General features: G+C 37.2%; 1 protein-coding gene across 7 annotated transcripts in view; it reads left to right on the top strand.

The window, feature by feature from the left end:
• The window catches only part of FBXW11 (F-box and WD repeat domain containing 11), a 121,542-nt gene that overhangs the window by 83,666 nt on the left and 24,387 nt on the right, over window positions 1-13,489 (top strand). For all 7 annotated transcript variants that reach the window (XM_017640757.3, XM_017640753.3, XM_017640751.3 and 4 more), the window contains 3 exons: window positions 2,006-2,231; window positions 10,952-11,138; window positions 11,982-12,072. In XM_017640757.3, the coding sequence (XP_017496246.1) occupies window positions 2,006-2,231; window positions 10,952-11,138; window positions 11,982-12,072 (504 nt within the window). The remainder of the gene's footprint in view (window positions 1-2,005; window positions 2,232-10,951; window positions 11,139-11,981; window positions 12,073-13,489) is intronic.

The following is a 13,489-nucleotide window of genomic DNA, read 5'->3' as shown; positions in this document are numbered from 1 at the left end:
CAAATGCAAGTTGTTAGCATCATATTTAACCTGTTTCATAAAAACAATTATTTTGGCAAGTTATTAGGAAAAAATATAGAAAGAAAAGGGGTAAGGAAAACGTATGTAGCTTTCTTTATCAATAGGCACTTTTAACATTTTCATACTTAGCCTCCACTCTGTCTTGATGTGTTCCCCTTCACAGAAATTACTGATAATGCTGTGTACAATTCTGCATCTTGCCATTTGTTCTTTAATATTATTTCATAGACATGTTCTCCTCTTAGTAAAATCTTTCATAAACCTGAATTTCATAGAGTACTTTATATACATGTAGTATAATTTGCTTAAACAATTGTCTGTATTTGTGTAATTATTTCTAATTTTTCTCTATTACAACATGATGATGAACATCCTTATGGTTAAAGTAGCAAAAATGCTCCTTATACCAACTGATATTCACCACAGCAAAGAATTTTCACATCATTTGACTTGTTTTGAATGCCGATATTTTGGGTCTGTTAGATATGGATGTCTTACTGTAAGCAACATCAAAAGTTTCTGTTCAGTGCTGCCCTCTGTTGGTATCCAGTGTCAGTGTGTTCTCCCTCACCCAAATCATAGCATAAAGGAAAAAACATGCTTACCTAAGGAGGTGTTAAGATAAACGGCGTGGTAGAGATAGATACATTCCGACTTTATACTTCTAAATGTGGGCGTAAGACCTTGCTAGACAGGAAAGATTTATGTGATTTTGTCAAGGAAGGCCAAAGACACCTCTGGATATATATAAAGGATGTCTTCTTTCAGGGATGGGTTCAGTCCACTTTTAAGTTTGGGGACATATGGATAACAAAAGCACTTTGTTTTTCTTCCTATATAAGACTTATGAGATAAGCTGCTTACAGAATTAATAGATTTTGTAATGCAACTTTTTAATTTTCAAAGTTCTCTTGTATGTTACTCCTTCGGTGTTACACATGAAGGTGTTAGCAAAAGAATGATTTGACAAAAGCATTGAGGTTATTTTATTGTTAAGTAGGGAAGTTACTGAGCCTCACGGGATCAGTAGCAGTTGTGTCTTCAGCCTAGGGATTCTTTTTTTTTTTGGATGATATTATCCAGATGCAGTGTATGTAGTTCCCACTGTTTAAAAATATACTTGTTTTATGCAAGGACATACACATTTGATGAGAAATGTTAGTATAGTGGCCTGTGGAATATCAAAAGCCTCCTATATAAGATGAGGAACTTTTCAGGCATACGTGGTTTACCATGAGTCACTTTCTGCTAGGTTTTCATAAGAAGAGAATGAAAGTCTAAACTACAGATCTGGTTTGCCAGCAGTGTAGTAGCCCAGGAAACAGTATGAAGGTTGAAACCGTTGGGAAAAATGAAGCTTTTAGGTTGAATTGCCTTCAGGTTTCTCCATTAAATAGAAGAGTGGTTTTCAAATTATGGTCCACATAATGGACCGACAGCATCACCAACTGGAAACTAGTTAAAAATGCAGTTTCTCAGGCTCTGTTCCAGACCAGTAGGATATCTGTGGGGGTGCCTAGCAGTCTGTGTTAAGGATCCCTTTTGTTACTCTGGTGCACAAGTGTGAGAACCATCAGTGTAGACAAGTACAGCATTAAAGTTCAACTTTGAGGAAGCGAACAAACTATTAATAGTTGCCACTTTGCCAATTTGAGCAAGTTTTCTGAGATGATCATCTCCAGCACTGGTCATCTGTTAATGGCATGGTTTTGGAATAAGCATTGGTGAACGATGATTTTAGACACCCTTTAGCTTTATAAAGAGCTGTAACTTTGGTGTTTACTTTAGGCACTATTTTAAAGACACTGGCCTTGAGTACATTTTTAATTATTTCCTTGAATGAATTAAAAAGAAAGAGTTTGGCTTTCGGGTAAAACTGTCATTTCAAGATTAAACACATGGTGTGAAAAATGTTTCTAACGAAATGCTAATTCAATATCTTACCTTGTCAAACTAATTATTTCTTGTTGTTTTTCTAAAATAGATAAGTAATGGAACATCATCTGTGATTGTCTCCAGAAAGAGGCCATCAGAAGGAAACTATCAAAAAGAAAAAGACTTGTGTATTAAATATTTTGACCAGTGGTCTGAATCAGATCAAGTGGAATTTGTGGAACACCTTATTTCACGAATGTGTCATTATCAGCATGGACATATTAACTCTTACCTGAAGCCCATGTTGCAGCGGGATTTTATTACCGCTTTACCAGGTAACTATACTTGTCTTCCAAAAGGCTGTGCAGTGGGAAAATGCCCAGCCTGAGAGCCCAAGGGAGCTTAGTAGATATTTATGAAATTAAATGTGTACAGTGTGAGGCAGTATTTCTTTGGGAACCATACTGTATTTTAATATATGGTACTTGAAGAGGAGTTGTAATTTAACATCTGTCTAGGGAATGTAAGCAATTGCTCTTATTTATAGTGTCAGTCATTGGTCAATATTATTGTTTCATTTAGGTTGCTTAATGAGTTAATGTTATGCTGCTTATTTTGATTTGGTCTGTATATAATCTGCATGTTGCCTTTGTAAGTAAGTTTTTAAAAATATGGGACAATTTGTGTTTGGGAAGTGGCCCAAAGGTTAGGATATTGATTTGTATCTGAAGTGACACTTGGGAAATGGCAAAAACGTATTGGGAAAACTGGTAGCATGTCTTTATTAGATTTCTCCAAACTTACTTCTGCATCCTCTCCTTTACCTAGTATCCTTCTCTCTCTGGTTCTTCTGTGGTTAAGTAGTTTACTTTGTTTGTTTTTGTTTTTCAGGCATACTTTTTGAGAATAGTTTCAGGTTCAGAGCAAAATTGCATGCAAAGTATGGAAGTCCCATATTCTTCACCCACCCTACCCTCCATGCAGATTCCCCACTGTCAACATCCCATGCCAAAGTGGTACATTTATTTCATGGGCCTAGATTGACACGTCATTATCACTCAAAGTCCATACTTTACATTAGGATTCATTCTTGGTATTGTACTATTTCATGGGTTTTGAGAAACATAATGATGTATATCTACCATCATAGTATCATACAGAATAGTTCCACTGCTTTAGAAATCTTCTGAGCACTACCTATTCACCCCCCCTTTGATTTTGATCACTCATTAACTCTTTTTCCTCTCCTTTATTTAAAAATTTTTAAATTTATATTTAGCTAGGTAAGATAGATTTCACTTCTGAGGAAAATGCTGGCCAGAATGTTTTCCTCTAACATGGTTAGTGTAGTCTGGAAGTTAGAGCTGCCATGCCAGGATAGGCCTGGATATAGCCATGGATAAGCTAGTGCCATTGTCAACAGCCCTTCCCTTGTCAGAACTTCTGGATGGCTTCTCAAAGAGCAGCTCTTCCCTTAGCCTGTGTGTTATTTACAGTATATCAGAATTCCATGTTCCAGAGCAAACAGGACCTGGGCTCAAGTCTCAGGCCTGAAATGTGGGGTTACAAATTGACAGGCCAACTGCTGATTTCTAATCTTTCTCCTAGACTTGTAAGTTTACTCTCTGCAATGGTGGGTGTTAATGATACTTGAGAGTTAGCTTAGAAAATTTTAACTCTACTGTTTTTTTATACCATTTCAACCATGAGTATTTCTAGAAAAGCAAACTACAAAGCCTCTCTTTCTTGAGTAATAGTATTAAATTGCTGAAAGGGATCTTAGCCATCACTTAGTCCTCCTCACTGTGTGGACTATTAAGCCAAGGGTCAGAGAAGCTGGGTGAAATGCCCAAGGTCATACATCCTAGCCTTGTATGGTTGTGCAAGTGATGGTCGGGATTGGTGAAAAAGTTCATGCAAAGGCTGAAATCATTTACAGTTAAGATTACTCTGGAGAATTCCTTCAGTTGGCCCTAGTTATAGAGTACTATAACCCAATTCAGTAATATTTACACTTAGTTATAAGAAAGAATGAGTGTGAAGAGATACACTTTTAATTGTATGAAGGAGACTGAACAAGAGAGAATTATAGGTGGATTTAAGTGAGATGACTGCACATGTGATGCATCTCCTCTGTATGTTTGGTGCCAGAACTCAGAACCTCCATCACTCAAGCCTGTACATTGACTAAGGCTGCATCTTATACCAAGAAAAGACAAGGTAGTTTTCTTAACTTGACAATTGTACATGTTCCTTCTAAGTGCTTTTAACTAAATGGATCTCTGCCTCCATTTTTCTCAAGCAAACCTGTTTGTTGGTTTTCTTTTTGCTTGCTTTCTACTGTTTTGGTTTTATTTTATTTTCTCTCTAATTCGGTTCTCAAACACTTCAGAGTGCCAGGGAACTCACCTTATATTCACAAATATAAGAATATCCACGAGGTGGCACTGTTGAAGTTTTCTTGATTTACAGAGTATATAGTCCAGCAGCAACCCCTTCCCCTGGGGAGTGTACAGTCTTGGAGAAAAGACAAACAGATGAACATGTGTTATGTATATAAATATGGTTAGTATAATTGCATACAATTCAGTTTTCATTACAGTGAAGTTTAAGGCACTGTCCATATCTCTGTTAAAGTGGAATTTTGTGGTACTGAATATTACATGAAATAAATGGACCATTGGCTGGGACATGGAAATATTTTTGTTAAAATGCTATTTGTTTTAACAGGATTTGATCTGAACATATATACATATGTCAGTATATATCATACATATGAATCTAAGAACTGGGGAAAAGCTGGCCAAGTTGATTGTGTTAGTTAGTGTCTAGTAGACTTGGATTAAACCTGGCATTGGTTCCTTAATGCAGACCCTGCCTTAAGAGCATTAGGGGAGAAACAGGTCCATGTGTATGTTTATACTTGTATTTAATAATGTATAGAGCAACTTACTAATAATTATTCTAGTTTGGTGTTTGACTTCTACTGAGGCTGCTCATGAATTTGGAGTTCTCTCTTGAAATTGTCAACTAAAGTCTTATTTTGTGAAAACCATTAATTCTGTAAAAATTATCTACAGTTTTGACTTTTTAATGCTTACTGTGAATATCGTACCTGTCAGTATAGGGAAAACGGAAAATGTTTGTGGTCTCTGGCTCCTTTTGGTTCAGTGGAAAAAGTGATAATTATGATATGCTTTTCTAAAAATCATCGTAAATGTTTAGTCTGCAATGTCAATTTCTGCAGGCTAAGTTTGTGGTTTGTAAGAACTGTTGTTAAAGGGAAAATTTATACCATTTGAAGTAGAGGCAGATTGTACTTCAAAGAGGATGATAAGCATTGGTGAGTTGTCTAAGCAATTAAGAGTTTTTGAAACATTTAGCTCCCTGGCCATGGTTTATTCATTTGTCTTATCCTCAAGTAAGGATGATAGGCCATTAGGAACTGTACATGTAACAGAGACTAGATCAAAGGTCTTGGGAGATGTGGAAGAATCAGAGCTTAGCTAAGGTTTTAGGCTGGATGCAGGGCCAAAGACCCATCATGACAGAGTGGGAAGAATGTGGGTATTGGATTTTGACAGCCCTTAAATTTAAATCCCAGCCTCTGCACTTAATAGTTATGTGAGCCCACTTTTTGAAGCCTTAGCCTCCTGATCTGTGCGGGAACAATAATAATACTTCATAGGGTATTGTGAAGATTAAAGACAATGTATGTAATATGCCTGGCATCTGGTGGGTATTCTGAGAATGGCAGTTTAAAGGAAAAAAGGGCCAGAGAGGCAGGAAACACCTGCTTCTCAAGAAGTAATATGATATATTGCCAGGAAGGTTTAATTATTCACCCACTGATTTCCGAATTGATTCATCCTGACATCATATGGGTAGGTGGTGTGTGTGCCACTTTGTTGGCACAACAAAATGCTAGACTTCATGACCTGAGCATCCTTCCACCATCCTTTCTGTTCATTTCCTTAGGTCAGTGTATACAGGTTAAAATCATCCATTGATAGACAATTGCTGTCAGGAACTGCATTTTCTGGTAAAAGGTTTCTAAAATCACCTTTTACAATGATTTCTGGAATTTTTACAATGAGATCTGGGATTAGGAGTGGGGAAGGGACAGCAGGAATGGGTGGGGAAGGAAGTTTCTCTGCAGCTGCTCTTTGAAATGAATTTCTAAAATAATAAAAGTTTCTATAATTGTATGATCTAGGCAGCTGTGTTAAAACTGGCTGTAGTCAAGGGCATTGAACTAACATTACACATTTGAATTCATTTTGATACATTTATTTACATATTGAGCTATGAAGTTTGTGCCTTTTAATTGTTCTAATTTATTACTTAAGTTTTTCTAGACTTCATCTGATTTCACATTATTCTATGTGCAGTATTCTGGCCTCATTTTCTGAGGCTGTAACGGGTCCTCTTGTTGACTTGGGAAGGCGGGGTGTGGGAGATTGGGGAGTCTCAGCACAATAGAGTAAATGAGAGCCCACCATTGGCACCTAAGAAAATGCTGAGTTCTAACACCTGAAGCACTTTTTAAGCCAGGCGAGTGGACCACCTTATTCACTAACTGCTTTGTCCTAAATATCCTTGAAACCGGAAAGTTAAAAGTTCTGCATGGCTCCTGGGGATAGCTACTCTAAGGTGCTCAAATAGAGTTTGTGTGATTCCTCTTCTCCAAATGTGTGAGACTTAAACCAAGATATTAGAGAAGGCTTAGCACTTCCCTCAAAGAGGTGTGTAGCATTTCTCTGCAGAAAATGAAAAGAACACTGCTTAGCTTTATTGACCAACGATACCAGCTAAGGGATTTGGGTTTGAAGGAAGGAGAGCACAGACTGCCCCTTAAGAGTACCTGTTCTGTACCTGGTTCCTTTACACTCTCCTCTTATTAACCTTCCCAGTAAGGTTGGGAAGTTCCCTCTCTGTAAAACAAGGATATTGAGAATACCTATCTCAGCGTTATCATGCAGATTATATGAGGTAATCCATTTCACACATTTAATAGCATTCCTAGTTTATGGAAGACTAAGATCCAAAAAGGAAAACTGATTGGCTTCAGCCTAGGTTATCTGACTTTACAGCCAAAGCATTTTCGAAGTGACTAACACATTAATTACCTCCTAGAAGGATGAAGTGAATTTGAAGTATTATCCAAAGGAGGGAGTTATGTCAGATTTCATAGATTTCACTGAGATGTTGCTGAATTAGAGTGATGGCATCGGAAAGAGGAAGACGTGTTAGTAAGAGATTTCTTGAGGCAGAAACGCATTGATAGCCCAGTGGTGAGCTATTGCAGGGGGTGTGGGTGGGGATCAAAGAGAACTAAAAGGGAGATTGTTGCTATAAAGCAATAGTTCCCAGCATGTCAAGAATTATCTGGTGGCACTTCTTAAAAGTACAGATACCTGGGCCTCACCACCTAAGATTCTGGTTCAGTAGATTAGAATAGAGTTTCCAGGGAATCTGTTTAAGTTGCTGTTAGTTTTGTTTGTTTTTAAAATCAGTCACCTTAAGTGATTCAGATACTACCACACAGGCTTCTGAGGACCAGCTCATAGATCACCCACCAGGGAGATTTGGGTGCTTCTTGGCAGTTCATATACAGGTGATGGAATGTTGCAGCCTTTGAGGCCTTAAAAGGTCATTGAATGCATTCTTGTCTTGCTATTTGTTTTACCTCTCAGAAAGCAGAGGACTCATGAGGGGACTTGATTAGGGGTCTTTTTATAACCAGTTAGGAGGATTATTTGCTTGATGATATGGAAGTCATACAGATCTTGAAAAGTGACTGTTTTCTAATACTAAGTGTATAAACTAGAAGATAGTCAGATATGTGCCCCAGAATTAGGAAAATTCAAGTAAGACCTAAGTTTATTAGCCCATGGCTAGAGACTCTAAAAGAAAATATTATAAAAGAGACTGAGAAGTTTTACAGTTTGAATTTCTGATTAATGATTTGTCAATCCCAGCAGTGGAGCACAAGTCGAACCTCTTGTGATTATCCATGGATTTCTCTGATTATAAATAAGCATGGACAGAAGATGGGACAAGGGGCAACATGATCACGGAGATACACAGTAAGGTAGCCTGAACCTTTGAGAAATGGTATCAAGAAGACAAAACCCTGAATAATGTAAAATTGTTCAAAATGGTTAAGTAATCTGGGAGAGTTGAAAACAAACAAAATAATCAGCTCCAGCAAGAGTATGAAGAATGAAAGGATGATGCACTTGGTATAGATGGTGTAGTGATAATAGAAAGAAATAGCATATTTTCATTCCTCATTTACCTTACTTTTTTCTTTCCCCACAAGAATAATGGTTTCAAAACCAGAAGGGATAAAAGAATTGTAGTACAAAAAGGATACAAAGATATTTAGGAAACATAGCTGCTATAAACAAATAGACCTAAAGCTCTGGCATGCCAGAATAGTGACAGAACCAGCAGTTGTGATTTTCAGAATTGAGCATTGAGAAATTACTGAAAACCATGGACAGAGCTGCCGGGTACACAGTTGTGTTCTTCACAGCTTGTACAGCTGTGTTTGGTAGTCTTGCATGATAGTAGCCTGAGATGGTCGATGAACAGATTTCTTGCTTTTAAGCACTGAAGAACTGTGGATATATTTGGGGGATATTGGGTGGTAAATTTGATGTTACACTCTAGCAGAATTCACAAATGATTGTCAAAAGCCCATTAGCAGCTGAAAAGACTATGTAGAGTTGTGTAAACCTAGAAGGCTATATAGAGAGTGGTAACAGCTGTTAATCTGTAAGAGATGGAATTTAGAGATTTTAACATTTTTTGCTTTTAGACATTCTATAGTTTTTCTGTAATGAACATGGGGTATATGTGTTTAAAAGGGACACAGAGCAGCCACTGCTACTTGTAAACAAATAGTGCAATACCAACTTTATGTAGTAAGCACTAGCAAGGGAACACAGAGTAACCTATACCAGATTCACCTGATTTCTTTTTGGGTAAGGTTACCAGACTAGTTGGTCGGAAAAATGATGTTAAAATAAAGCTGTAAGTAGTGCCCTGGGGACACTACAACCTTTACTTGGGGCAAAAGTTTCTCCAAATATCCCTGAGGACTGAACAGAGAGATGTGGGCTGGACAGTAGTACATCCAAATGGTTACAGAATTAGTGGTTCAGTGGTGGTATTTGATGACTGGATCAACCAGTGATAGCCTGGAGGGATAGACAGTAGACTCATGGGTGCTGTCCTTGGTTCTGACCCATTTAGCATGTTTGTCAAGAACAGGATAAAGACTGCATTTGCCCATCTGGCAGATCTGGTGTGGAATACCCGCTTCTTGTGGATGATAGGATCAGAATTCTGCAGGCTGAACTGGAAGGGTCAGGTAAAGCTTTGAAGGTGAATTATAGTAAGGATAACTGTGAACACCTGCATGGAGCTCCTTTCACCTCTCCAACTAGCCATGCAAATGCAGAATTAGGGGGAATTGTTTTAAAAGGTGCTTTGTGGGGAGAGGCCTAGGATTTTATTTTAACTTTTTGCCATCTTGGGAGTCTACTGTGATGTGATTACTGGATGAAGGCAATGTGATCTTCAGTCTCATTGACTAATAGAATGACATGTGCAAGAAAAGATAGTGGTCTTGGTGTACAAGTTTTCATTGTCAGATCATAGCTTGGGTATTAGATCTGGTCCAGAGTAGGAGAACTAATATATGAAGGGCCTGTAAACCATAATCAATAGTGTAAGTCATTATCTTAGAGTTGAAGAAAACCTTAGTTGGTAAAGCATTTTTTATGAATCTCATTTTGATATTTTCAAAATAGGGTAGAGGTTATTATTTCCATTTCATACAGATGAGGAAACAGCCTCTGAAGGTTAATGATTTACTCATACCTTGCCAAGTTAGTGCTACTATACTGCTTCTATTTATTTGGAGAGGAGAAGAAATACTAACCTTGTGGTGCTTTATCTTTAAAATCTTTTCATAAAATTCTTTCATTTGATTCTCATATGAAAATCACACTAAAGCTTTTAGTGTGAGAAAGGTGATTGTTTCATATGATAAACAAACCAAGGGGCAGGGATGTTTCAGTGTTAGTTTCATGTCATAGAGGTACTACATTACTACATGGTGAACCTAGACTTGAAGTTGGGATTTTCTGCCTCTATGTTTATTGTTGACACCACTACACAGAATAGGTCTGGGGATGACCTTTATTTCTTACAGCAAAGGAGATAGATACCATAGGATGGGATTGAAGAGTTTACAGGTGGCAACGTTGTTGACCGTATCATCTTCTTGTGTTATGTCAGGCATTGCCTAAATATTGGTTGTTTTTGAGAGGACCTTTGCATTGTGTGATACAAACCTCTTAAGCTTTTAGAATTTGTAGTTATGTGGCTCTTGCTTTTGAGGATTTTTTATCTTCACAAAAAAGAGATGAAGAAATGATGGACAAAAATACATCTAAGTACACCTGACTTTAACAATTGAGTAGTCATTTAATTTTTAATAAGCTTTTTAGAATGAATCAGTGTTTCACTTTTTGCTTTCTTACCCAAAGAGATGCACACAGGTCATGGATTAATAGGATGTTTTGCTACCAGAGTAAATGAGAGGGGAAAGAACACAAACTTTGGAACCAGAGAAAGGAGTTCCACTCTATACTGTAGTTGTGAAATCTTGACTGTGTTACCTCTCCATGCCTCATCTGGAAGATCTGGGGAGTCATTACCCCCCAGTGGTTTTGTGAGAGTTAGGTCAAAGAAAATCAAAACAAGTCTTCTATCATAATATCTGACAAATACAGAACTGTCCAGGGTCGGCTTTTATACACAGGAACTGTTGCCATCGGTTTTATCTTAAAAAAGCAAGAATTGAAAGAGTGTATTTGTCTCTGTACTCACACACTTGTGTATCTGCAGAACTTTAGATATTACTCAGTATGTCACCTAGTGCAGGATTTCTTTATTCCTTTTATCTTTATGGAAATGGTGACTGGTACATTTCCATCTCCCTTCTTTCCATTCCTTCATTGCTTTTTCTGTTTTGTAGAGCAAGGCTTAGATCACATAGCAGAAAACATTCTTTCCTACCTGGATGCCAGGTCTCTGTGTGCAGCAGAGCTAGTATGTAAAGAATGGCAGCGGGTGATCTCCGAAGGAATGCTTTGGAAGAAGTTGATTGAACGAATGGTGCGCACTGACCCTCTATGGAAGGGACTTTCAGAAAGAAGAGGGTGGTAAGTACTTGGGTTGCTTGTTCCTCTGAAAAAAGTTTCTCTGACATAGGGTCAGTTGGATTACTCAAAAAAGCAATTACACTTGCCCAGTGTTTTGGCCTATTTTAAACAAATGGGAAAAGATAAGTGGTCAAGAGCTGAGGAAAAAATAAAAGCCATTAAATTAATCCCATCTGAAATGTAATTTCTTTATATTTATTAAGTATTATTTAGTATTGCATGGTTGGATGAATGATTTGGCTTTTCAAAGGTACATATTTGTGCTTTTCCTTTCACACTTTTCTTAGGTGGTGATACAGTTGCCAAAAGATAGATAAGACAAAAGAGAATATGTGAAAGTTAGATAATGCAGATTCTGCTATTTGTTATTGCTCCTGGTTGCAGATATGGGAGGTACAGTGGGCAGGATTTTTCAGAGAATACAGCTTTATAGCTCTGTGGTGTCAGTAACCTGGCCCTGTTAGCACAGAAAAAAGAGCCTCAGAAAGAAGTGCGGCTGCTGGTAGAGGTGAGGGTTAGGGCCGTTTTTTCTTTATGAGAGGAAGTTTGATGTGTACCAAGTTAGAGTTTTCACAAAGCAGTGTTAGCACTTTTTATTAAATTATAGAGTGATAGGCTGGATTGTTGTGTTTTGGGTAGTCAGAAAATAGAAAGCCACAATCTTGTGAGCTGGAAATTGAAATAAACTTGTGTCTAACATGTAAATTTGTCAGAAATTCTGCTTTTGAACTATTACTCAGTGCAAGTCAAAAGACTTGAAAAATACAGTATATAAGCACTCTGTTGAAGTCATATTAATTTTTATGTGCAAAAATGTAACATCTGTTTGTTTTTATTTGCCAGGGATCAGTACCTATTCAAAAACAGACCCACAGATGGCCCTCCCAATTCATTTTATAGGTCATTATACCCAAAGATTATCCAGGATATAGAGGTAACTTTATGATTTATCTGTTTTATGGGCTCTTTGTGTCTTGTTCTCAACTTTTTATTTTGCCTTTGAGTGTTCATGATCTAAAATCATGAAGCTAGTACTTTTCTAATTTTAAGTTGAACTCTTGGAGCACCTGTGTCACCATCAATGTGTAATCTGCAACTGTTCTTCAAAATAGATAAAGCTTTTTATTGAAAATGATCTAACTTCCCTGAAATGTGAATGCTTTTGCAAGGCTGCCAGTTAATTAAAACCTTAATCCCAAATCAACTTTTTATTCTGATTTGATATTTTTAAAATCCAAGGCCCAGTTTTTCAGGTAAGCATGGTTTTACATTTTTGAGCCATAACAGTCTCCGTTTCCTCTGTAAATTGCCTATAAGTTTTTCATAAAAATGACTCAAATATGATTCTAAGCAATAGTTAAGTAGATTTTATTGAGCAAATTATGTTCCTGGACCATTTTGGATTTGAGTGTAACTTCAGACCAGTAAAACCCTGTAAACTTGATGAGAAACATTGGAGATGTTTGATATTATTCATGTGTTCTAATTAGTTCAGTTTTATTATTTAGCCCTTTTCCTTGAACCAGGAAAGACATGCACAGGCATTTCTCATTAACTCTTTCACATGTGTTCTTGGCAGGTCTTGGTTACTTCACTATTTCCTCCTTGGCAGAAAAGTTTAGGCTCTGCAAGGTAATGCTGTATCACCCATAAAGTTATATTCAGTTTCCCAAACATGAAGTAATCCTCTTCCCCAGGTGATAGACATAAAAGTTATTGTGCCAAAATTCATTAATGGAGAAACATGTGCTTTTGGGGGAGGCGTTTCCTCCCCCCTCTTTTAAGGCAGATGTGAACTAATGGAATCATTCTGTTTATGGTAAATCTGAATTTGATTGGAATATCATTATCTAAAACACAAACCCTTATGTTGATATTCTGCTCCCTAAAACAAGCTGTACATTAACCTTTTGGGGAGGAGGGTTGAATAATTTAAAACTTAGGCCAGACAGATCATAAAGTTTGGGAATTAATTTATCCATTAGCAGTTCAAAACTTAAAATAAGTTGTTCCTCTAGTGTTACAAGGTGAGACCTAGTGTGAAGTTAATGTGTGTGTGTGTTTTAGGGAAGAAAGTCTCTCTCCCCTAGACAGTTGTATTAAGTAAGACATTGCTTGTACATACATCTTAGAAACTATATTATTTTCTGCTTTTTTCCACAACTATTTGTTACAGACTATCTCCCAATTTCCTTCATTAATTTTAGCAAGTTCTTCATTATGAGAAGGGTGATGTGTAAAGTCAGTCGTTACTATACAAGATTCTGGGAGAACGCTGATCAGATTGAAGATTTGGTGACATAGATTATTTTATGTAATCCCCATGAGTATTATTATGATTGGCAGTATGA

The sequence above is a fragment of the Manis javanica genome, chromosome 1 (genome assembly GCF_040802235.1).
Source record: "Manis javanica isolate MJ-LG chromosome 1, MJ_LKY, whole genome shotgun sequence".
Classification (NCBI taxonomy): domain Eukaryota; kingdom Metazoa; phylum Chordata; class Mammalia; order Pholidota; family Manidae; genus Manis; species Manis javanica.
The sequence above is the reverse complement of the archived record's forward strand: the minus strand, read 5'-3'. Positions and strand labels throughout refer to the sequence as shown.